General features: G+C 37.3%; 1 protein-coding gene across 2 annotated transcripts in view; it reads left to right on the forward strand.

Moving 5' to 3' along the window:
- The window catches only part of JMJD1C (jumonji domain containing 1C), a 168,086-nt gene that overhangs the window by 38,216 nt on the left and 103,436 nt on the right, over window positions 1-26,434 (forward strand). The window contains exon 2 of one of the 2 annotated variants that reach the window (XM_072871680.1): window positions 17,602-17,766. The exons of the other annotated variant lie outside the window; for it this stretch is intronic. Coding sequence (XP_072727781.1) covers window positions 17,602-17,766 — 165 coding nt within the window. The remainder of the gene's footprint in view (window positions 1-17,601; window positions 17,767-26,434) is intronic. 2 annotated transcript variants of the gene reach the window in all.

Below are 26,434 nucleotides of genomic sequence, written 5' to 3' on the forward strand. Positions count from 1 at the left end.
TATTTCTACTCAATTTATTGGACTGTCTACTGACTTCTGCTTCCCTTCTGTTACCTATGTTGGCTCTGAAGTTAAAATGGATTTTCTTTAACAGCAACAAAAAATTATGAGAACAAGCCTAAAACGGTAGTTTGAAGATGACTTAGTGACAAAGAATTAAAAAAATATATTATCTGAATTCCATCAGATTGCTCTGTTATTGGCCTCTCTCTCTCTCTCTCTCCCCTTGTAAATCAATACCAGATTATCCATATATAAAATAATGTTTTATCTGTAAAAATAGAACAAGCTCAGCTTTTCAGCAGCATCAGAATCGATCATTTATTTCTTCTGTGTAGGCTCTTGCTAAAGCGCTGGTTTTATGCTGTGTGATAAGCTGTCAAAACATAGAGCATGTTTTTAGCAGGAGACAACAATTCCCTAATCTGTTAGGATATTGGGATTATAATTCTGAGGTTGCTTAGTAAGGATTTTAGGGCAGAAATATGTGATTTCAGGCTGTTTTTCAACTCTTAGATCTGTTTTTTAGAACTTGGTAGGGGTGGGGTTTTTTTGAAGTCACTGAGTTGAAACAAAGGCACTAAATGTGTGCATACTCAGTTTTCTGAAACATTGCTTTTTGTGATGATTAACATTTAAATAAAAACCGCTTTTGTTTAAATAAATATACATTCATTTTTTTCCTCCGTAATGTTTCTCTGCATGTGGTATTGGCTGCACACTATTTAACAATGCAGAAAAATGGGTTAGCATTAAGTAACTCGGTTTCTGCTATAAAGAGCAAAACTAGGATAATCTTAACAGCCATTGCCAGGTAGATGAGTACTATGTGGCGACGGGAGCGAAGACTTTGCTGGTAGTGTTTTGGAAGATTTCAGGCTGAGTTTCTTTGCTTGTGTAAAACAGTGGTCTTTGTTTGGCACTTCCAATGGTGCTGGGAGTGTTGTGTAGCTTCATTGATTGGTTCCATGCAGTGGAAATCTGACCTTTAGCAGATGTTTGAGAAATTGCCAGCATTCAGAGTGATCAGCAGACTAGACAGTTTTTTCCTTGTTATGTCGATGAGAACTTCCATTAGATTAGTAACGTGCGTGACAATGTTAAGCTTTTAAATGATTAGTAAACTTTCTGAACCAAGGCAGATTTTCCTTCAGGAGAGAGCTACATCAAGTCATTTATTTTATTATATATGTAGTTTTGCTAATTGGTTAGCTAATACAAATATTTTGATAATTTAAGTGTTGTGGGGTTTTTTTTGTAGAAAGACATTTAGATTTTAAGTTTTGATTTGTCTGTATTTTTCTTAAAAGATCAGTTTTAACATGCTATTATAGCATCGATTTGGGATAAATGCTTTCAAAGAAAAAAGAACAAGCTTAAATGGGCTGGGGAGGGGGAGGCAGCAGTGAAACATATCCCATCTGGAGCATTTGGCTTCAAACAGGATGTTGCATGACTCCATGTGAAGTCTGCTCTCACGAACAGTATCCTAAGTAATGTAGGAGATTCAGCTGCTTAGCGGTGGGAGTTTAGCATGAAATGAGGTCTGTTTTCTCAAACTCCAACGGTTGGAACTACAGGAAAGAGGTGGGCCTTTGTAAGAGATTTATGTGATGAATAACTCAACAACACCAGCAGTTGCCAGATTAAACCCTTTCCTGCAGGTGCTGGCTTTCCTCAGAGCTGTACAATTGTTTTTCAGTGTGTTGTATGTGGGAAGAAAAACTATTTAAAGGATTAGAGGTTTAATATGAAAAAACATAATAAGTTGCCTATTTCTGGTTTTAAATCTAAAAATCAAATAATTGCAAAAGGATTGATCTCGTCTTGGCATTACATATCTTTCATACTTGTGTGCTTTTTTGGGGGGTGAGTGGGGTTTTTCTTTTTTTTTTTTTTTTTTTATTAACATCTTCAGTGCAGAAAACATGTTAAGAAACTAGCCTGTACTGAAAGCAAGGGGTAGTCTTAACTGAACAACCAGTCCTGCCACTGTGGACTCTTGGGCAAAATGTATCCTGTGAATATATGTTGGTTTTTTTTTTTTAAATCAAAGTTGGAAAGGAAGGGATGTGATGGTAAGAGAAGCCACACACATTAGAAAGCCTGGAAATCTTTGCCCTTTGCTCTCAGTGCTCAAGAACACTTAATTTTTCCAGTGCTATGGAACTTGTCAGGTATGTTTATTTTTATGATTCCCATGAATTTGTGCCAAAATTCCTTGGCAGCTTGTTTTGGTATCTAATAATCTATGTACCAAATAATATTTTTTTGGATATATGCAATATTCTGATCCCCTCTTACGAGCAAAACTAGAAAAGCTCTCCTTGCCGTGTAGTGGATTTAATGTTACTTCTGTATCTTGTTTATTCAGCCTTCATCTCCTGATCGAAACATGAAGTAGTGGGAGATGGTAGCAACTCTTACTGATTCCCTGAGTGGCTTAGATGTTTATTTCTGTCTGGTTCATCAGTGATCTCCTCCTTCCCATCCTAAGAGAGAGACTTAAGAATGGGTTTTAGCTGTGGCATTCCGTCCTCCCTCTTTTTTTCCATGCAGTGACTGGGGAATAAAGCATCTTGGCCTTACTGGTTTTGTGGGAAGTGAAATGCATGGGAGAAAAACATGTCTTTTTTTTTTTTTCCCTTTTTTCTTTTTTTCCCTCCTCCATGCAGTTAGTTTTCATACATACATATACCAGTATTTTTATTAAGTGTATTTGCAATGTTGAGAACTATTATCTATTCAAAGTATATTGCAGTTGCGTGATTGCAGGCCTTGGCTATACTTAATACTCTTAATAGATTACAATATGTGAGGTATTTATTTGTATCACAGTGAAATAAATGTATCAAAAGCTGTGAGAAAGCCAATAATGAACATTACTTTCAAAAGTATTTATGCATATTCTTTTAATTTATTGCAATATTAATGTTTGACAGTAGAAGACAGACATCTGTCTTGCATTTTTGTCTTGGATGCTAAGTGAAGTTTCACGTGAGTAAGAATTGTTCCTTTCTCATTCACAGTAAGTTTACTGCAGCACAAGGTATATTATACAAAGAGTTTACAAGGAGATGAGACTGATTGTTAGAAATAACATCCAGATTTTAAGTAGTCCATACAGTGAAGCAGAAGGCATTTGGTAAAGCAAGGTAGAAGCCTTAGTTGTCATTCCCCGATATGTTTTGAAAACAGATTCACTTCTTTATCAATGAATACTTCAGTTATCTTACACTACTGAGTTCTCCAGCTGGTGACTCCTTCAGTCAAAAATATCTTCTTACAGTGTGTTCGTTTTCCTGAAGGGAACACTTGTGTCCCTTAACTTGGACAGTAATTTTATTGCTCATTCCCAAGGGGAATGGGAACAAGTATGATGCAAGTATGCTATATCTTCTCTTGCACTGATTTATCATAATACAATAGAATTGTCAAATGCAAGTTCACTCAGGGAAGGCTATCGTCGCTTGAGTTACCTCTGGAGGTCATAAAGGCCCTACTTAGTTACCTGAATTTTTTCCGGAAGTCTTGTCTGTATTCTGTATAACTGTAACAGTAGGTGCACAATCTATTGCAGTTCGTGGGGGTTTTGTTTGTTTTCAAGATGTTTCCTCATTCAGAAAACTTGGAAGTAGATGAGGTGTGTAATATTTGTTACAAAAAAGAACTTGCTTATGTTGATATATTTCTTTAAAGATTCTGATTAAAATCTAAGTTTAAGTGACTATCAGAATTACAAGGAGCTCCTCAGAAAATAAACTTGCATACGCAGAATGAGTGCTAAAAATTTGGGGGAAGTTGTTCTGCATTTTTTTGTATATAGCAATGGTTGAATCAGGGGATACATAAAACTATATCTTAGTTTTAAATCAGCAAGATGATAGTGGGGAAATAAAGGGGAGAAAGGTGGAGATGATGAGTACCAGTCCTTTTATTTGTACTTCAGGCTTCACACTTTAATTGTTCAATTCTGTGAAGGATTTAAGTAACTTTTATAAATATCAGAGTCAATGCAGTAGGTACATTTATCATATGTATAATTTCTAGCATTAAAAGCTGCCTTGGACATACAGCAAACCTCATTTTTTTTGTTCCAGAAACTTGCACAGATGGTGAGTAAATTATGTACAGTTCTGAACTAATGCTTTTTATTCTCTTCTCTGCAGCATGCATTTTGAATTGCAGGGAAGATTATTATTTATTTTTTTTTAATCCCAGGCACAGCCCTTATAGTTACAGCCTATAAAATCATGGTGCATAAAAAAAACCTTTATTTTAATTTATCATAATCATCTTTAAAATGCCATTTATTCAAAAATATTATCCTTGCTGTTGTTACAGGGAATGTCTGTTTGAGTTTTTCACTAGTAAGTTACCCAGAGATAGCTAATGCAGTAATTAAGGCTATTCATTTGGTTCATTAGGCAGCTTTTGATATATACTCATTGCGAGTGTTTTGTTCTTATGTCTTTACTTCTGGGCTTAAGCACTAAGGCTTTGATTGTGTTATCTGTTGGATCTATTGTTCTGTTGGTGTTATCAATGGATCTATTTTTCTTCCTTAAAAAGGTCTTTGCAAGAAATTACTAGGAGAGCAGAAAATGCATAACATTATGTTGCCTTCACTTTTTTGATTGAGTTGTAGTACATTGGAGATTTCTAGGACAATTTCTAATTAAAAAAAAAAAAAACATATGCTGTAAGCTTTTTTAAAAGAAATTTCATGCAATTAAGGTAAAACTCATAAACATTTCTCTGTAGTTTGGAGAATTGTGGTACTGAAATAAATTAGTTAATACTTAGGATATAAAAGGTTGAATGACCTTCCTCACATACTTGAGAAATTTTGTTGCAGGACAAAAAATAATGTTAGATGAGAGAGCAAAAGCATATCTTCTGAAAAACATTAGTAGACAATCATGTTGAGAGAGAGTTTTCGTGTACGTATCACTAATGATTTCCGTAACCTTAAGTGCTTTCCACCCCTATATTCCTGAAGCTTTTATGCATCAATAATTCTTTTTATTTGAAGCAGTCCTTCCTGTGCTGTAGCCTTAGCAGCAGCAACAGCAACAAAGTGGGCAGCTGTTCAGAAGGGCGGGTCATCTTTGTATTTCTGTGATAATATGGTTTGTATTGTAACACCTCAGTCACACCTGAAAACCCACTGACATTAGATCTCCGTTACATTTAGTATCATGTAAACATGTAATCTCAGTTCCGAAAGAATTTGTGGTCAAAACAGGCAACACTGGGTTGAAGTGATTGTATTCCTGTTCTAGAGTATGCGTACTACAGCACAGAGATTGCAACTTGCCCACTGCCACGAACCGAGTGCAGAATTCAATATCAATATCAATTCAATATCAATGTCTAAAGTTTGTTGTTTTTTTTAAACAAAACACAAGCGAACAACTATTAGAAGACTCTTTAAATACATTGACAAAAGGTAAGTATTTGGTTAAGTTGGGACCAAATCGTGCACATCACTAATGAGCCCTCATTCTGATGTAAAACATCTCCTTAAGACTGTGAAATGGAAAAGATGATTGCCTAAATTACTTATGGTGCTGCTGTACTTCTTTGTAGTTTACATATTATTTATAGAGTTGTAACTTTTTTGGTCAGAAATTTCAGTTATCTATGACTGAGGAGTGACCATTATGGCAAAGAAGAGGTTGAGGACATGGATTAAGACAGTCAGAAAACCCAGGAAACCATGGTTATGTTTCTCCTTCTGCTCCCAAAATGCTGCTTAACTTTGGCAGGAAGTTTCCTGATGTCTTGTTTACTCACATGCGCCACCACCCCAGTCTTAATCTTCTTTGGCCTTTTACTAATACTTGGAGATATCTCAGTTCAGAGTTAGAATGAACCTTGATCCCAGTTTGTGGACATTTATGCACTGGTGTACTATGAACTGTAATGACCCAGTTCTTCTCTATAAAGTCTAGTCTTCCAATTTGGTATCAAACAGAAAAATAAAGGAAGACCATATACACCTGAAAAGTTTTAATCCTTTGAAGCCTGTGAGTACAGATTTTATTTTTCTTCTCTAATGCTGCAGTTAATCCATAGGAAAGAAGTAGACTTCTGTAAGTTTTGTTCATTATCCTTTGTTAGCAGGTGTTTTCAAGCTTTTAGGTACATCAGAAAGACTATATGAGAGTCTATTTTTGAATGAGTGATGATTCTCCAGTATGAAGGACCAAAGATCAGCAATGTGAAGGAAATAGAGATGCAGTTTTGAAAGAGGACTTGCAGAGGAGATTGAAACCCAAAGGCTGGAATGGTAACAAGAAGCTGCCTCTGACTAAAACAACAAAAGAGTAATTCAGCTCGTGAGATAGCACTGAAGACAATCACAACGCTAAAGAAGAACACTTTAAGAATTCAGATTTTCAAAAATAAAAATTGAACACCACAGCAAAAGTGAAATACCTCTGCGTCTTAGCTAGGAAGAACTTAGAAACTGTTTATCTTTATTATACTGCTTAGAGGTGATTTAGGCAGGACTAGGAGAAACAGTTTGCAGACTGCAGTTATAGATAGCACGTTAAGCAGAGGAAAGAGGACAGCAAGTTACTATTAAGACAGTAAAATGTTCTTCTCTGATAAGAGGTAAAGCTTTAAAGTAATTGATACAGAATCATGGAACCATTTAGGCTGGAAAAGGCCTTTAAGAGGATCAAGTCCAACTGTAAACTGGACACTGCCAAGTCCACCACTAAACCATGTCCCTAAGCGCCATGTCTACGTGTCTTCTAAATACCTCCAGGGATGGTGACTCAACCACTGCCCTGGGCAGCCTCTTCCAATGCTTGATAACCCTTTTGGTGAAGAAATTTTTCCTAATAGCCAATCAAAATCTCCCCTGGTGCAACTTGAGGCCGTATAGCCTGCATGCACTCTTCTCCTGTTTCGTAGTCTCATACTCCAACACAGGTGTATGATCTTGATTTTACTTTAGAGGAACATGATTACCCTGCCAAAAACGTTTAGAAGATGTTAACATTCGACTCCAGCATGGTTCAGGAAGCACTCTGCACTCAAGCCACATCCTTAGGTCTTATCTGCAAGTTAATTTTTTTTTTTTAAACTGAACAAAGAATAAGTCTGAAGCTTTTAGGTTCATGAATCTCAATTCTCATTTCAGTGGAGGAAAGGGGGCTAGAAAGTGTTCAATACCTGAACTGACGACTACAAATATTTTTAGCTGAATTTTCAGAAAGTAGTCTACCAGTTTGATCAATAAAATTTAAATGATTTTCTGAACATTGTATTTTAGTACTGTGCACTGCAGTCATCAACACAATTAACTGGAATAGACATAGTGTATTCTATTTGTATAAAACCTCTGGAGTCAATGGGAGGCTTTCTATTTATTTCAATGAGATCTGATTTAATTCCGGTGGAAAATAAAGTACTACATGAAACACTTTGGAAAAGAATAGAGAATAAATTTCAAGTGTTTTAGGAAATAGGCTCATTATCTCCCTTTAATTGGTTTTATAGCTAAAAAGGATTTATATGTTATTGCTGTTATGTGATATATTAGAATATAGTTACAGGGCTACCAGAATCAAAACTATAATTTTAAAATATTCTGTAATACTTTGGGAATGATCACCAACATACAAACAAACAACAGATTCTGGTTTACAGAGCATAAGTGTACACAAATGGAAATGTTTAGACATTACTTTCCATACATTGATAAATGCACAAAACCCACTAACTTTCCTACTCAAATATTCTGGTCCTCTTATGAACGAAAAAACATCTGGAAAATATCTTCCAACATTTTAGTGGATAATCAATGAAGTAGATAAATATTTCACTAAATTTCTTTTACCTTTCAGGATTCTTGTCTTGATGCTTTTGAAGATTTCTTTTTTATTACTATTTTCTCATCTGCTTGATGAGATTTGTTTGGTTTGCTTGTTGCTTAAGGTTAATAATCTTGGTTATAAGAGCAAATATTGCGTTGTCGTCAGAACACAGAATATTACCCTGTTGTAGTTGATAATAATTTATAAAAAATACAATATACGGTCTGTTTTTGGTAGATGAACTTTTCTCTTGGTTTCCCGATTACTCTTTTAATATTTCTCCATAGTTGTCTTAATTCCTTTAAGCTGACCAAAGAACAGCAATGAATTGTGCGAGGTTGTCTGATTGTATTCCTGCTGTTGGTATGAACTAGGCCTTGAGAAAATGTCTCTGGTCCAAACAAAATCTGCTGACTGGCTTCCTCTGGTGTTGTCTGTCACTAGGCTAAAGCTTTGCTGATGTCTTTTTGGTATCCCTGGCTTTATCTGACAAAAAGGGAATTGTTTGTGAGCCCACTCCTGGTTTGTTTTGCCTGCTGTCTGGAGAACAAGGTGGACACACAGAGCAGCTGAGAGGCGCTTGGTCTCTTTTCCTAGTCTGGATTTCAAGTTACAAGTATCAAAAGTTCAACTCAAAACCTTGCTGTTCTTTTACGGTCTCTTTTTTTGTTTGATCTCAAAGAAAGATTTGCTCTTGAAAAGTACGGTGTTTATTCAGGCTCTGCACTGTAGTTTTGGGAGGACATCACTTTTCATACCAACATATAAAACAGATTGAACCTCAGTTTGGATAGACATTGATAAATACTTCTGGTCCAGGTCTAATCTAGGGGTTAGTCCTTTGAACCTTGGGAAGGTGACTGTTTTGCCTTCTCACCTGTTGAAGATAGCTAATTGGATTGTCTTGGTAGAAATGGGGAAAACCTTGTGCTTTTAGCACTTCTGTTGATCCCTTCTAGCAATGGTTTGGGTTTGGGCTATTCAGCTGGAGTGAGACATGAGGAAAAACTCATGTAATCATTGTAGCTCTCTGTCCTGGTTTCGGCTGGGATAGAGTTAATTTTCTTCCTAGTAGCTGGTATAGTGCTGTGTTTTGGATTTAGGATGAGAATAATGTTGATAACACACTGATGTTTTAGTTGTTGCTAAGTAATGCTTACACTAGTCAAGGACTTTTCAGCTTCCCATGCTCTGCCAGGTGCACAAGAAGCTGGGAGGGGGCACAGCCAAGATAGTTCATCAAAACTGGCCAAAGGGCTATTCCATACCATATGACATCATGTTCAGTATATAAATTGGGGGGAGTTGGCCGGTGGGTGGTGATTGCTGCTCGGGGACTGGCTGGGTGTCAGTCGGCGGGTGGTGAGCAGTTGTATCACTTGTTTTTTTCCTCTGGGTTTTGTTCCTCTCTCGCTCTCTTGTTGTTTTCCTTCTCTTTATAATCCTTTTGTGTGTGTGTTCCAATTATTAAACTGTTCTTAACTCATGAGTTTTCTTACTTTTGCTCTTTCAATTCTCTCCCCTATCCCATTGGGGGGGGGGGGGGAGGGTGAGCAAGCGAGCGGCTGTGTGGTACTTAATTGCCAACTGGGGCTAAACCACAACACACTCTCCTTAGGTCCTGGTCATCTCCTTAAGTTCCAGCTATGTGTGTTCAGACTATCCCAGGAGGACTGGAGTTGTTCTGTTTCCCCATGAGTGGCTTTACAGCCATACCCTGTTAGCTAAGGCTACAGCCAGGTGATTCGGTGAAGTTTCCTGTCCCAAGAGAGGTAGAGTTCTGTTTGTAGCTAACTTGGATTTTGGGGATGAGGAACAATAGCAAATCATGAATTCTAACTAGGAAGTAACCTACTCCTTTCAGCACGCACTGTAGTTCAGCCTCTTGTAGTGCTTCGTGTCCGCTGACAGCCTACTAGACAAACTTTATCTTCATTAACAAGCCATTGCACTGTAAAAATTGACTGAAAGCCATTAACATTTAACAATTAATAATTAGTATTTTAAATAGTCTTATCTCCATTCAGTTGTGTTGTAGTCAGATCTTCAAATATGAGAAATATACAGTTTAAAAACAGCATAATCTTTTTTGAATTGAGACTTAGCAATAATAATTCCTTATTAAATGACAGGTATTCATCTTTTTAGTGTGACATTAAAAATGTGCATATATGCACATATGAATTGCTTTTAACTAGCTGTCTAAACAGCTAAATAGTTAAATTTTTAAATTGTTTTTTATTCACCTTATCTAAAATTACAAATTTCTGATTTGAACACAAAATTCTTTCTATTTTTAAATTGAATATGTAGGCTTTCTATAGTATGTATGCTTCTTACCAATTGTTTTTAGAAATTAACATTCAGAGATTTAGATACAGTAAGAAAAGTTTCCTATGTCGTATGATGGCAAAGAGAATTTGAAAGATTTTTTTAAAGCCTCAAGGACCAGGAAGTTTGTGTAATGTGTATATTTTTAACTAGTTGTTGCTATGATTTCATAGTCCATGGTTTCTTAAAATTGTAAGTAATTTCTACTTCTCATTTTGGATGAGTAATTCAGTGTATTTTTGGCATCTAAACCATTTTTAAAGTGGGGCTACTTGATTTTGGTTTCTTTAAGTCCAGTATAGTCATGATTTAATTTCTGGTTTGCGTGTTACTTCACTTTGCTGTTAAGATCTGAATTTGGAAAAAGATTTGCAAAATAGGTATGTGAAATATTTTAAATACCTAAGTGATTCATATAGCTTTTAAAATAAAATTTGGTACTCCTCTGCCTGTGGATTATCTTTTTATCAGGGACAAGTCTTTTTTGAGAAACTCATTTAAAACTCTAAATCACATACAAGAAGTATGCTTTTTTTCTTGCAATTCAGTGTAGTTCATATTTTCTCCCTTCAGCTTTCTCTTTAGAATATGCATTTTAAATTGAGGGATGAAAGACAAATGTGTGTGTTAAATGTTTTTCTTTATTTTTCAAAGATGGTATTGGGGCATCCAAGTAGGGTGCTTTTTTATTCTGTTGTCTTCCTTGCAATCTTGCTTTGTACTCTACATGATGTGCTGGTTGCTTAGCAATTCAAGCTACAGACTGCAGCAGGCTGTTGCAATAGTACTGGTATTTTTCTTCAGTTTTGCAACCATTTTTCTCTGCATTTTTTCTGCAAAAGCTGCTTTATTGTCAGTGTTCAAGCATGCATTTCAGGGAATGCAGAATTAGGGTTTCAAAATTAACCATAAACTGTACGTGTTGATAATTTCTATGTTTATTCCCCCATAATGTATCTTGAGACTACTGTTTTCTTGAAATAAATAATTGTTTTTATTTGAAGGCTTCTCTGTGTTTGTAGGATTTTTATGCTTTAAAGCTTGATATAAGGAAGCTACCTTAAATTCATGTTTATTGAAGCATGTATCTGTTACATCTGGTCCTGTTCCCTCCTTCACATGGCATATACATGACTTCCAGCAAGTGTGTATCTCGGGTTTATTCAGAAGCCTGTTGAGAGAGCAGGGTTGTCTTCCTTATTCTTCCATGAATGAAGTGTATTGAGCCATGTTGGCAGTTAGAGTATGGCCTCAGCTTGAGTATGTCTGTCACTGTGTATCTTGAGCAAGGATACAGGCTCTTCTATATAATTTTATAAATTTTGAGCAGATGATCCTGAGGCTGCAGATTTTATTTTTTCCTCAGTAATGAGAGTAGTGGTTTTGGAGGGCTTGTCTCTTTGTATTTCATAGGAGTTGTAGCTGGATGCTGTTATGCAGGGTCTTTCAGTGGTTTACAAGAAATAAGTGTTGGTCCATCCCTGTTGGACAGACGCAGAACCATTGCGCCGCAAAAAAAGGAGATTTCCAGGCAGTTCTGAAACAATAGAAACTTAATACCTGCAGATAATGAACTAGCCTCTTTTTTTTGTTTTGGTTTTTTTTTTTTTGTTTTTACACTTTAACTTCCCAGGTTATAACTGAGGACTGCTTCTGGGATAATATACCTATTCCATTTTCCTTTGAATAAACAGAGAATTTAAGTCTTCAGAATAATGTTTCATGGTAGTAGGCTGTGTCAAAGGGGATTTAATCTTTGAGGAGTTGTCCTTTTGAATTCCACAGCTCATCTGAAAGTAGCAGGACTTTCTCTTTCCATTTAAGAGAAAATGAAATTTTCTGCCATTAAATTTTTGTTACTACTTGCAAGCTCCACAAATAATCAAAACAGATGTGCAGATTTGAACATTTGTCCAAACAATTTCATGTTTTTTCTTTAAGTGCTGAAATAGCGTAAAATAACCAACACTATTAATTTGTCCCATCTTCTAAGGAGCTTTCGGTGTTCTTTCCTGTAAAACATGTGTCTGATTCTACAGCTTTTTTCTAGTGCTCAAGAGTTAGATGCAGAGCTCTTGCATTTTTGAGACAAGCTATTCTGTTCCTTTAATGGTGGAGGAATCATAAAAGTCTGAATAATAAACATATACCAGTTTTGTCAACATTTTCAGGTCTTCTAAAGACTTACTGTGGCATTGTGGGTGTCTACACACCCCTGCTCAAAAATACACAGTACATTGAATATTTCTTTGTTGAAAGTAAATACTTTCTTGTCTACAAATATAAGTGAAAATTTTGTACTTAATATGTCTGATTTGCAGTAAAAATGTGGACTATTTTTAAGAATATATGGAGACAATAAAACCCATCTTTTAATCCTAAAGAATTTCATAGTTTAAGACCAATCTGTTGCCATTATTCTAGCTGTTTCGTGTGTTTTTAGGCTGTATGGACTGAAGCCAATGTATTTTCAAATACTCTTTTTTTTTTCCTCTGTACTGTTTTGCTTGAAGAGTTTGTAAAATGCCAATGCATAGCATTTCAATATGTAAAGGAAAGGGTATGATGATTCTTTTATGAGTTCTTTTTAATATAGAGTGACTATGAAATGCTAATGTGAAGGATTGGGGAAATTTTGGTAGCATAGAACAAAATTGCAATTCCTTTATTAAACAAAAATCCCTACTGCTGTCTTTGGTTGCTATTTCACTGCTTTTCCATGCAGAAATGGGTAGCACTTGTATAACACAGTAATAATTTTACTGTGTTAAGCTGTTTTGCTTTATAGTAAATTGTGCTTTGATTGCATTTGATTAGTTAAAGATATATTTAGGAAGACTTGACTGCTGGGTAATGCCATTTCCATCAAAGAAACAATCTGTAAAAACCTGAGAAGGCAAGGATATTGGGAACAGGATGGGAAGTTTAAGTTTTATAAAGACATTCTTGTTGGCTCCATTCCCTGTGTAGTTACAGCTAGGTTTAGTTTATACCAGTTAGATATTTGGCAGTTGCATCCATCTCAATAACTAGATGGAGAAGTTCTTTGAATCCTAGTGTACTAGATTCCTTGATATCCCCCCCCCCCCGGAATAAATATTTTGCTAACAATCTTTAGGTGATAAAGGGGAAACTCCTCCCTTAGGAGAGAAAACAGAACTTGTATTCTCTTAAATACAAATCAGGTGGATGGATCATTTTAGCACACTGGGTTAGAAACTTAGTAAATAAATTCTATACAACACTCTATTTCCTTGTTACTAGAGATTAGTTTGCCTTAAAATGATGCAAGTTTTTAGTGATTCTTGTAGCTGTATTGCCTGGAGCTCTTGCCAGGGCAAACCTAACCTGAAGTCAGCCTTTGGATTGTTAATGCTGCAGTTGTCTTCAGCACTAACCAGCCCGTGGGCAACGCATACACTACTATAGTGTGGGGGAGTTACAAACAGCATCCACCCACTCCGGTGGTTTCAAAAAGTGAATGGTGCATGGTCTATGCTTTTTAGCATTATAAGTCAAATTTGCAGGAAGTCAGCATTGCTTTCATGACAGTTTAAAGGGTTTCAGAATTTGTTTGGTCAGGCATATTGTTTTGGAGCATAAGTGACTGGAAAACTCTGGATCACAGCGCTACATGTAGAGAATTTCACCATGATTGTTATGTTTTGGCTTTGAAACAGCAATATTTTGTTGCAATTGTTTGGCTGACTCCATTGGAAATTAATTTGTTGTCCTGCTTTACTTGGAAAAGCATGTTAAAAGCTTATGCTGCTTCCTGTTGGAAAATAGTAGTGAGTTACAAAATTAGTGCATTAATGCCAATTATAAATACAATATCATCCCAGTGGGAATTTCTCCTTTTTATGCAAGTGAATGCATACGTGGTGAGAAGACTTCAGCCACTCTGGGAACACAAACTTCTGTATAGCTGACAAGGCAAGGAAGCAAAATTTGGCTGAAAAAAAAAATCTCAAAATCAACATTAATTCTTAGGGAGGCAAATGTTGTAGAGTTTCTTGCTGTACAGAGTTTCAGCAGTGAAGCAAGAAAGATTAAATATTTTCAGCCTTTGCACTCCTTAGGGGGTCTAACTTTGGCTCTACATTTTATTTTGTTGGCATATGTTGCTGGATTGCTTCCTTTCCTCCTCCTCTCCCCTTTTTACTCTCATAAATTGTGCTGCTTGGGATACTGCTCTTCTCTGTGCAGTAGGTCAGTGTGCAGAGAAAGAGGAAGCCTGTGTTCTTCAGAGGCTTTACTGTTGCCTTAGAAAATTTCATAATGGATTTTCCTGATTCAAGTATTTCCTAGCAAAAAAGAGAATGGGCAAAGGATCGGGCTCTGCATTTCGTCTGTGTTGTTTCTGTCTTTCAGAAATAAACTTTGAAAACCCAGCAGATAGTTAATAGTCTTGGCATCGAAACCTGAATGTGGTGGAAGCTGGCAGAAGTAATTCCCAAGTAAGGTTGTGTGTGTATCGTACTAGAGGAAGAATATGGTGCCCTGGGCAATGGCAGACTGGCTCTGCGCCACACTCCATTCTCCACTTTTCTTGGAACTGCTCCTTTGAAGATCTAATTATACGGTGCCAGGAGACTCTGCAGATAGCTCAGCAATAACTCCCACTGTCATTGCACCGGATTTTGGTTTATTTGGGGTGCAAAACTTGCACACAAACACTAGATTGTATCACAGTTATCCACAAGTTTTGGCTAGTGTCCAGAAGATACAGTATGTTTTAGTGTGGCAGTTTCTAAACTGCTAACTCTGGTTTAGACTTATCTGTGTTTTTGAAAAAAGTTTATTCACTTCATTCCCCTTGCCTCCTATTTTTTTAAATTCACTGCTGTGTGAGGTCTGGTGCTTAACCTCTTACGCTCTGTTATAGACTACCCAAGTAAAATGTCTTTCTAGATATTAAAATAAAATTATTTGACCAGTCCAGAATAATTGAGTGGAATTTGCAGGAGGAGGGGCCAGGTGGAAGGTGACTTTAGACAACGATTTTTGACTCACTGTCACTGAAGATTGTCTGAATAAATGTCTCTTTAGAAGGGTTCAAAGGAGCTGCAAATACAAGATACTGCTGCTAAGATGATTTGAGATGACGTGCTTTCCTGCCAGTGCTTTAAAGCATTACTGTGTTTACTGTTAACTCTGGTTTTGATTGAGAAGTTATTATTCTGCATCTTTATTATGTATTTTAAAATTAATTTATAGAAATTGTTATTAAAAAGTGCTTTTTAGTGAAAGGTGTCAATTTACAAATTTTAAGTTTGAGTTTTTGCTGCTGTTTTCTACTTGCTTTGTTAGAATAACAGGTGATAGCTGTAATAATGAACAATTGAGGTGAGAGAATAATTTTATATACAAACTGTTCCTATAGGGCAGATTCTAATGCCACCACAAAGACTAGCAGTAGTTTCCAGATAGTTTCAGTGAGTGAATTAGGCAAAAGAAAAAGGTAAAAGAGTAGTTGTGTTGATGAACAGGGTGATGCAGAGATGGGGGGTGACTGTGATCAGCCAGGGTAATTGAAATGTCAGAGGAGTGGCAGGAGGCAAACGGCAGAAATTCCAGATGTCGAGGTGGTGAATCCAGAGGGAAAGCTCTGCCCTTGGGAAATAAAGAAAGAACAGTATTTAATGCAGACAGCTGCCCTGCATATACTCTATCTTGACCCAGTGATTAAGACCGGGCAAGAAAGAAAATGAATAGTAAGACGAGATGTGAGGTAACAGGTGGAAAGACCAGTTAGCTGTAAATGTGATATTGGTGACAACGAGTGTGCATGATGACGGAACAGTCCGGTGTCAGTATTTGGTAGAGGGGTGGTTGAAAAGGAGTTGCGTGCACAGTGAGTGATAGCTGCGGTTAGTCAGAGTAGTGAGAAGTTCATGGAGGTTGTGAGGAGGGGGTACAGTGGAATAAATGGATAGACTGAGCGTAGCTTGACAGGAGAAGAAACTACTTGCTTCTTCCTTTTTATTTGGACAAATTTTAAGTGGAGATACAATAATGGGCTGTCATAGAAGAAAGTAACTGCAGTAAGTTATCTTTTTAATCTGATGCTTTAAAGAGGGAAGGGGAAAGCAAGGGAGTGTGTAGGAACAGAATGGGAGCGATATGGATTAAAAAAAGAGTATTTATGGGGGGAGGAAACTGGGATGATGAATTTTGATACAGGAGTGAGAAGAGGCTTGGTGCAAATTTGTGTACACAGAAGGGGGAAGGACAAGATGAAAAGGAGTGCTACATAGTACATGTTTGGAAAGTGTGAGACAGAAAGTCTAGACGAGGAAGTGTGTTGCAGGCCTAAAATTAACCAAAGTTAAAAAGACAAGAATATTTCTGTGGCAGTGATTTAAGTTATCGGAATCAGAGGAAGAAACTTCAGTTTCAGAAGTTCCCTTGGATGTGGCTGAGAGCTGAAATTCAGGAGGGTAGCAAAGCATCTTCCCTTCTTCTCCAGTTTGTGTGACAAGCAGTGACCTTTTTTTATAATGCCAGCTGGTTTTTCTTACGAATTTTCTCATAATTTGGAAAAGAAAGCAATTGATTATGTTGATTTTTTATTATTATTTTAAATAAACTTTGTAATTTTGAAATGTAATGATTTTAGAAGAGTTTGTGTTTGCTAATGCAGATACCTTTTGAATAGCTTTTTGGCTCTGAGTTCCCTCTTCCCTTTACAAGAGGAAACAAAAGGTTTGGCATATTTAGCTTAGTGAATGCAGCTGAGGGAGGGTATGGTTGTTCTCAAAGAATGTGTTGGGAAGAACTGTATAACCTACAGGACAGGGATGGCACAAGGTCAAATAGTTGCAAACTGTCTCCAAGTTAATTTAGCTGGAAACAAAAAGTGTGGGTTTTTTCCCTCCAAAGGAGCATGATTCCAGAAGGACAGAAATGGCAAGAAACTGAGCTGTTCCTGTTAGGTGCTGTCTGTTGGGCTTGCTTGTAGTAGCAGAGTGTGCAGGCTCAGGATGTCCTTTTTGATTCTGTTCCAAATGGCACTTTTTTTTTTCCCCTTGAAAGAGTGTTTCTTTGCTTGGTTTGTATTATATGACAAGTATTTGAACTGAGAATGAGAAGCATTCTTAAAACTTATTTACTGATATGTAAATAGCTGTATGTATTAGTTGAATGATACTAATAAATACTTAATGTTCTACTTTTCATAAGATACCCAATGTTAACAGTAATGTTTTAGCAAATGTAACCCTCCTGTCTTCAGCACAAATGCACTGCCAAGAAAAATTTCTTCTGTGGTGCAGGAACTGATTATATAATTTCAATACCATAACAGTAAAATGGGTAATATTAAGCTCTTGCATTAAATTTTAAAATACATGCTTTCAAAAGTGCATGTAGATGCACACATGCTGCGTATATCTAATAATGTATGTCCTTTACTGTTCTTAAATTTCCCCAGGTATATGTGGAATTTGATGACCTTGAATGGGAAAAGCGAGAATGGGTTAAAGTTTATGAAGATTTTGCAACCTTCTTGGTGGAGTACCAGCTGGTCTGGGCGAAAAGAAAGGACCCAAGCCAGACTCAGGGATCAAAGATCAAACAAATTCAATGGCCTGCATTGGTAAGATACTTGAGCAATTGCATTTACTAAACTATTTTAATCTCTTTAATTCTGTCCTTTTTAGGAAACTGTCTAGGTTACTTAAGTGGTAGTGGAAAGTGCTGGGCATGGAGGGAGAGGAGGGTAAGAAAAGGATAAGAAAATACTAATAAAGCATATTTGTGTCGAAAGGGTGGGAGTGGTGTGATAATAGTCACTCATCTTCCTTTTTGAATCAGCTTAGAACACTGCAAAACTAGTCTGTGAGTGACATAATAGAACTAATGGCACTTTACATAGTCAAAGCATCTTACAAATATAAACTTACCAGCAACTGATCTTATTGCTCTGTGGAGGATTGAAACTAAGGTGAAAAATAAACCCTCAAGCTTGTGATACCTTCTTTGTGGGAGTTGAGTGTATCTAGAATTCAGGTCAGAGTTCAGAAAGATGAGAAAAGTGAGCAAAGATCAATAAAGTTAGGTGATAATTGCTTGCCTGGCTTATGAGATGATACTTGTGACTCTCATTCTTTCTGGATTGATGCCCAAACATTAAAGCTGCTGAGAGAACTGCTAGGAGGTTGTGTCCATTTTTGACATGTCTTTAGATAGACCTGATGTATACTATGGATCTGATGAGATAATCTAATAAGCAATAAACATGTATTCCTTTTTTTTCCAAAGAAAAAAAGGTGCTGGCAAAGTCTTCTGAAGATCCAAATAGATATGAGATTTCGGGAACCTACTACATTGGATGTTTTTGCTTTGTAGAGAGTTGGGGAAGATTTGTCACAGACTGTCAGGTGAAAGGGAGCTCCAACAAATTTGTCAAAATGGTGAAGGGAAGTCTTAGATATATTTGATATTAAGCTTAGTATCTGTAACTTCAGTCTTGGGATTTTAGAAATTTGTAGTTGTAATGAATTTAGATGATGGTAACTTTTTTCCCCGGACTGTAGCTGTATCTGTGTTTCATTTAAATATTCCCTTCATATTCTCTGGAAACTTGATGGACTTTCTGAAATGCTGTTGCATGATTATTTTTCTAGAGCTATGTTTGGAGCAGTCATGCTGTAGGTCATGAAGCAGGCTGTTCAAGAAAGCTTAGTGGTGGAAGAGATGCATACATGGTTTAGAATGGACTTACGTCCTCTTCAGTTAATATTCCTACTTGACTCACCTTGTATGTTTGTGCTAATGTGCTTGTGTAAAACAAGCTAACTTTCTGGATATACAGGCTGTTTTGTATATTTGCTTGTACAGGCAAATCTTCTGTTTCATGTTAGTATATCCTTGAGCGAGAATTTTTAGTTTTAGGGAGTCATGTCATTTGCTCTTTGAAACCACCCATCTCTCCTTGATTGAGATAGGTTTGAGATTTAAAATACCTATCATTTAAAAATCTGTTAGCAACTTAGAACTTAGTATCGAAGTACTCTGCTATTTTACATGCTTTTAATCTTGTCCTCTAGGATAGAGATCCTTCTTGGGTTTAGAAGGGGTGTATTTCTAGGAAGTATTCTAGCTGATTCTGTCCCCAAGTTAAAAGTATGTCTTTGCTAATGTGTGAAAATGTTTTAGTCGTACCTATCTTGCAGTAGAGACTGTTTCAAACTTGTGCTGGTCCAGCAGAAGGCAAAAACATTTTTTTTTTTTCCTTCCATCTCCATCTTATCAATTTTTTTTTAATGTTTACATTCTTGAGGTAGCTGATAGGCGTGAGAAGGAAGGTTTGCAAAAGATCCACCTCCTTCTTTTACAATTAAAAAATTGAAATCGTATAGTCCAAAGTGGGGCTCAAATAGCTTGTCAGGTCACAGTTTCCAGATGTTAAAGATGACAAGTTCTCAGCTTTTGTACTTGGCCTGCCTACAAATGTTCTAGCAATTGTTTTCTGAGTCAAACGCTCTAGTCATCCATTCCAGAAAACCTATATTTGAGGGACAGTGTAGATACAGGATATTAACTCTAGTTAGAGCAGATTCCTTCCGTAGAGACCTCCCAAAGTTCTGCTCTGTATCAATAGCTGCACTGAGCACACCAGGCCTTGGGGAACACAGAGTGTGCTCAAGTTGCCATAATACTTTTGGGGTTTGTTTCCAGACTATCTGAACACTCTTGTGTAGTGGAATGGATGACCTCTATGAGGGTTTGGTTTTTTTTCTTTTTTTGTCAAAACAAGACCTATTAAAAATGGGAAAGCAATGGAAAAGGTGGTAAAAAATTTTGATTTGCCAAACAGCAATAGGAATATCTGTACTTTTATGTGAAATCTTGAGTGTGGATGTGATAATGTACACTTTTTGGAAAAGTTGAGTCTTGCTGTAGTTATTAAAGGAAAAGTCTCAATCTTTCCCATGCATGTGAACTATATTGAAAAAAATCATTCATGTACTTGATTATCTTGTCTCCATATTAAATACCAAAATAAAAGTTTCTGGTACAACTTTATTTTGGATGCTAATGTATACGCAACAAAGCAATATTAAGTGTATTTTATGTAGCAATTCTACAGGATCTTTGCCTTTAGTGGAGTGAATGGAAAGTGCTTGTTTATTTAGATGATTATCACCTTCTGTTCTTCTCTGATCAACGTGCTCTGTATTTACTGTATGGTATTCAAACCTGATCAGAAGACAAGGTCTGTAATTTCTGGTGGGGCTATCCATGGGCAGTCATCAATCTAGTATCTGTGTACTTCACAATTACTGGTTTCTTTTATTACTCAATTGTGTGATACAATGTAATCTCCACTTTATAGATGAAATTGCTAGAATGCAAGTTGGTCACAAATGTTTGCTAATTTTAAATGCCTGAATGCCTGAGGTGTAGCTGTTATTGAAAGCACAGTGTCCATTGACCTTATGTAGCTGTGCTTTAAGATTTTAGGCTCTTACGTCAGGTGCTGCAAAAGTGAGGAAATGAGAAGTACTGCCGCCTTCTCCTTGTTTAGAAACTTTATTTTGGATGCTTTATTTTGGAAACAGGAGGGGTAGATTGTCCCCTGAATTCAGTTTCTCTCATGATGAGATTATCTTTTCTTTTAGTGGAGTTCCTGCCTCATTCATGCTGAGGATGAAAAGTTGACCGTAAATGAGCCTGGAGTCATATTGGCAGCAACATGCTTCATCATATCAGGGTCACTCTGATGTTGACTAGATACCTGTTTCTGGGCCACTGTGCAAGTCTGTGAAAGAGAGAGGAAGTGTAGTGCTTCAGCTTCTCATGCTGTAATTGAATGCTTTTCCTTCTTGTGAGATGATTTTCTGGAAACAGTGAAGAACTTCTTGGCTGCCTAGCTGACTGGTACAACTGGAAATCACCCTGCACATGGGGTATTTACAAGCATAGAAGAAAAGACTATCAAGAAGCATAAAGAAATGGCAATGGTGATAAGTGATGTCAGCATAAATGTAGTCTACATATTAGGGAAGAGAGTGTTTGGTAAACAACGCTTGTTGTTTATCTCAAGTAATGGAGATGCTTTACAGATGTCAATGCAGAAGAAAACTTCTCTGCCAAAGGGGTAGCATAGGAAAAAATGAAAGTATGGATTTTGAAAACTTAAAAAGTGTAGGTAATGGAAGTGAGTGGTGTGCCTTTCCACATTAAGGGATTAAGAAAAGTAGCCTAGATAAGGTGTTGAAATAGAAAGCATCAGCTTAGTTTGGTAAACAAGGGGGGGTGTGTGTGTGTGTGTGTCACAAAGATACAAAAAGAAGGGGGGTGATGGGCTTAAAGTGATGGGCTAGAACAATTACCAGTACTTCAAAAATGAGACAAAATTGATTTTTGGATTCCTCAGGAAACAACTTCGAAGCAATTGAGATGATGGATAAAAATTTTTGATCTGTGGGTGGATAGGAAAAGTTGCATTTTAGGGGGAGTAAATTAATAGAAATAGTTTGGGTACTAGGATGTTAGAGATCAGTGATAAAATCATGCCTATGATACAGCTCAGTCTGAAGTCTTAAGAGTATGATGGTATCCCCTCAGCAGCTGAGAAGAGAGATGGAAGTAAGTGTGTGGGGAGGGTGACGAATTGGAGCCAAGGTTTTAATGTGGACAGAACAGAATGCTTCTGTGAGCTGTCAGTTTGAATTTAATTACTCTCTCTCTAATGGCATATTAAAATATCTAGAAATAAAGTGTAGAAGGAGAAAAAGAGAGGACTAAGGACAGAAGCCACCAGAGACATTTTAGAGAATAATAGAATGTGGAAGAAAAGTTTAAGGTGATAGAGTAACTAGGAGAGGACACCATGGTAGAAACTTAGATAGCAGTTCACTTTAACAGCATGAACTTTATATGTTTAAGGCATAGGAAGGCATGGACTGAGTGCCTCCTCTTAATAATTTTGTTTGGGAAGAGGGTTTTGGAAACTTCAATAATGTGCTGAAATGAAAATTTATCATTAAAGGTCTACAGATAGAAATGAAAGAAATTCAAGACAGTCATTTTAAGGGGCATGTTCAATCATCTTGGAAAGTAAATAGGGGAAGAAGGGTAATTGAAAATGCAATTAAGATTAAAGGAGTTTAAGATGGATAGATTATGACAAGTTTGTACTTTCAGGAACAGGACCTAAGAGAATACAAGAGGGTTGGAAAGAAAAGGATTGGAATTGGAGATAAGGAAAAGTGAATGCGTTGAATGGCGGGAGCACACACGAGAAACTTCTGCACTTGCAACAAGAAAGGAAGACACTATTGTAGAACAGGAGAAGGAAAAGTATTATCTTATTTTGGCCTTTTCCTTTTGGAAGAAACTGGCAGTCTTGTGCAGGGTAGGAGGAGGGAACAGTTTGAGTCAGTCTAATATGATGAAAAACGGGACTGGGGAATGGTACATTTAGCTGGCAGGGCAGAGCTGGGTGCCTGAGAAGGTTACATACAAGCATGGGTGATGGCTCAGGGGTTTCATGTGTTCTACTGGGTATGGTTTGTTTTGTAAAGTATGTGTTGCCTGTTGTTACACCTGTAAATAAAACAGTGCTGCTTGTGAATTCAATATGTATTCATATATAATAAATCAGAAGAATCCATATGAATTCTCTGTTGGTTTGAATATGGAGACAGTGCTTTGCTAGCTTTACAGTACTCAACTTGCCAAACCAACAGATTTGCCCTGTGGTCTCGCTAATACAAAGGTCTGCAATAACTGTATCACTCCCAGTTTTGGTGATGGCATACAGTAGGAACTGGTTCCCCTGCAATTGTGTATTTCTGAAGAATGTGTGTGTGTGATATATAATATAACCTAAATACACTTCATGAGGAGATCCTGAATATGCTTGTTTCCTAAGGTAGGGTAGCTGCAGGAGTGACTCAATCTCCCCCTGCCGCCAGTAAAAAAAAAAGAGCGTGTGTCTGTTTCTCTCTCTTGGAACAAGTGAAGTCATTGCTAAACCAGTGGCTTGACAACAATCTTTCCTGGGACTCTGTCCAGGGCTCTGCAAGAATATAGAGCTTTAGCCAGGCTTATAACAAAACCAGGGACAAAGAGTGGGTCTTCATTGGCAATGACTAACTCTTTTGCACTGTGAGAATCTGGAGCTGATTTATGGTGGACAGTGCCAGTGGTACCTGTGGGACTGTGGGCCTTCAGTCTGAGCATCATGCTAATGAGGAGGTCGTCTTGCAGAAGAATGAGACAAGGCTTGTTCTGGGTGGTAGTGGATGTGTTCTTGGTTAGATGTGAAGAAGCCTGTATGTTCATGTGCTGACTGCATGTTAGGGTACTTGGTGACAAAGTATAAGAGTAGAAGTGTTCATGGACATGTGGAGGATAGACTTGTCCTCTGACCTGATGTAGCCTTCCCCCTTCCCTCCCTGCCCCTCTGTCCCAGCTGTCAATTGTAGAATCCTTTTGCTTAACTGCATTCTGCTTCAGCTGGCTTGATTGTGTTGGATTATAAAGCAAATACTTATAAAGTGCCAGTTTATTGGCATTTGTGTCACGATTAAAGAAGAAAGTGTGCAGATTGAACAACAAGCTTCTATAGAGCTTCCAGAGATTCTTGAGACAAACCAAATTCTTTTTTTGGCATGATGATGGAAAGTAGAACAGGTCCCTTGTTCATTCCTGTTTATACTGTGACGCATTACCACTTTTTCACTCTCTCAAGGATTTGTTTTCTTCCTTGTCTTGATGGTCTAATTTTAGGATTTCTGAGTAAGTTTCTCTTTTATACATTGGTCCCTTGGATCAGATTGATCCCCTTCAAAGTCAGGAGTTTCTGTAGATACTGCTAACATTCCCCCTGCATATTCAGTTCTCCTCCCTCTGCACAATGAAAAATAGAGGTATACACTGCCAGATACTGCGATTAAATCCTCAGCAGACACTCAAAAATACTCTAGCAGTAGAAAGAAATAAGTTCACAAAGGATTACTGTGTATATGGAAAGCAAGGCAGAGAAAAGACTCAAGTCACTTGAGTCCTAAAAGTAAGTAAAAACTTTGAGGATCAAATTCGAGGGGAGGAAGTGCTGTAGCTTCCAGGGAAAACAATCAAAAACTAATAGTGGATTTTTTCAGCTTCTCCATTCCATCAAAATTCTAGTGCTTGTATACCTTGCTAATCTGGGATAAAGATGAGGTATATACAGCAGAGGAGAAAATGCTTGGAAACTGTCAGATTCTTGGAAAAGATTTAAGAGCTTCAGAGCTTGGGGAAGAGAAAATTTAAGTAACTGACTCAGCAGAGCATAAATGACCTGGTTTTTGCTGCATTGTGAAAGACAGTAACATGCAGAAACAGCACTTGGAGATGGTTCAAAGATTACTTTGCTGGAGAGTACGTTACTGTGATATTCCCACAGAACACAAATGTCTCAAGCAGTACCACATCCCGCCTGTGTACTTTGGCACTTGCTTTTTTTAAACTACTGCTTACTGGGAGCCACTGCTCTCCACATAGCCTTCTAAGCAGAGGCCATTACCTTCCTAGGATATGCTCCAAATGAACAACAGTAAACCAAAATCTGCCTCCCCAGATGCTCTGTTGTTAAATATGGGTGTTGTACTGTGGCTTCCCACTCTGGAAATGAGTGATGGAATGGAAAGCCTCACTGAAGTGCTGACTTGTATGTGGCCCTGGTACTTTCTGTGCACTTTATACTACTGCATTGTTTGTTCCAAAGTTTTTTGTCTCAAGGTGTTGGCTAATGGCAAGCTTGTACTTAATTTTTTTTTTTTACTTTCTTCTTTTTAAACTTGCATTTCTAAGCACTGGAGGCCCTTTTTATTTGGAAGGATTTAGTTTTGTAAAAGCATGCTTCCATATTTAAAATACAGAAAATATTTTTTGTAGTTAAGTGCTATGCTAAGAATTGTTTTTAATGTCAAATTCATTTACAGGAGTGCTAGAATTCCAAACAAAATAGAGTATTTTTTAGACTTTAGCCTTAAAATAACAGTAAGCACAAGTCATTTTGATCATACGGGCCTGGGAGATGCCATTTTGGCAGCTCCTCTAGAGAAAGCTGCTTTAATATGTCACAGCATCGTGGAGGTCTCTGTACTTCAGGTTCTTCCCTGCTGGTAAAGCACTTCTCCTTGTTTTCCAAGGATTATGCAAATTAAATAACTAGATATTGTTTAGTGTCCTTCAGCTGTAATACTAAGCAGTACTCTCAGTTGAGTGTGCCTTTGTCACTTGTACCTGTTCAAAAGACAGATAGCAATGAAATGCTGGTAATAATTTGTATGTGTTTCTGTAAAAGATAGACATAAAGCTTCTCAATGTTCCATATTCAAGCTAGGCAGTTGAAGCAGAGCAGCTGCGGTTGCAGGGAGCTCAGCATAGGATAACTGCTTGCATTATTGATTTTATAACTGGTGCTGAAACCTATATTGGTTTGGTATATGGCTATACTCCTGTTGATACCCTAGTCAACTAGATCGGAGTTAGTGTAGGTGTATCTGAACTGCATTCACACTTCCATCTTCAGTGTTGACCTACTCCACAGCTTCATCAGGTATAAAAGCAAAGAGCTATGCTGGGTTCTCTGGAATTGACTGGGAAGTCCTAAGTCTGTCTTTTTTTTTAATCGCATTCATGAGAACAAATTTTCCATTTGTGCTGAAGAAAACAAATTGCTTTGTAGCTCTCTAGATCATCTGAACTTCTTCAATTAACTAGAAGGATCAGCTCAACTTTGGAGATACAGTGGTGAGCAGAATATAGGCATGTGAATGCAGCTGGTTATTTCAGCACAGTATTTTGGAAATTCAACTTCCAGAGCTTCGGCTTTGGAAGAATGACTGAATGCCTGCAGTGCCTTTCGTATATCTCCATCAGTCTGGTCACTCACAGTCTATTTGTTGCTGTTTATATAAATTATGACTTATAAATACATACATTTTATGTATGTGTGGTATGTATTTATAGATCTGTGTATATATAGAGATATACACACAAATATGATATTTTTCTCTATATATTAAAAACATTTTTAAAAAATCTTGTGACCTATACCTGTTGAGAGGCTGTACAGTGAGGGAAGGATGTCAGCCTTGTACTTGTCCTCCATCTGAATGGTGGCTGTCCAGAATGAGGAAAGCTGTACCAGACATCCATCCACAAGCAACTGCTCAGTGTTTTTCTTGTGATGGTGGGGAGGAGCAGCTGGGCTTTACACCTGTCAAATCTACTTGGCAGCTAATTTCGAAAGCCACCCACTG

Source organism: Ciconia boyciana, chromosome 8 (genome assembly GCF_034638445.1).
Source record: "Ciconia boyciana chromosome 8, ASM3463844v1, whole genome shotgun sequence".
Taxonomy (NCBI): Eukaryota; Metazoa; Chordata; class Aves; order Ciconiiformes; family Ciconiidae; genus Ciconia; species Ciconia boyciana.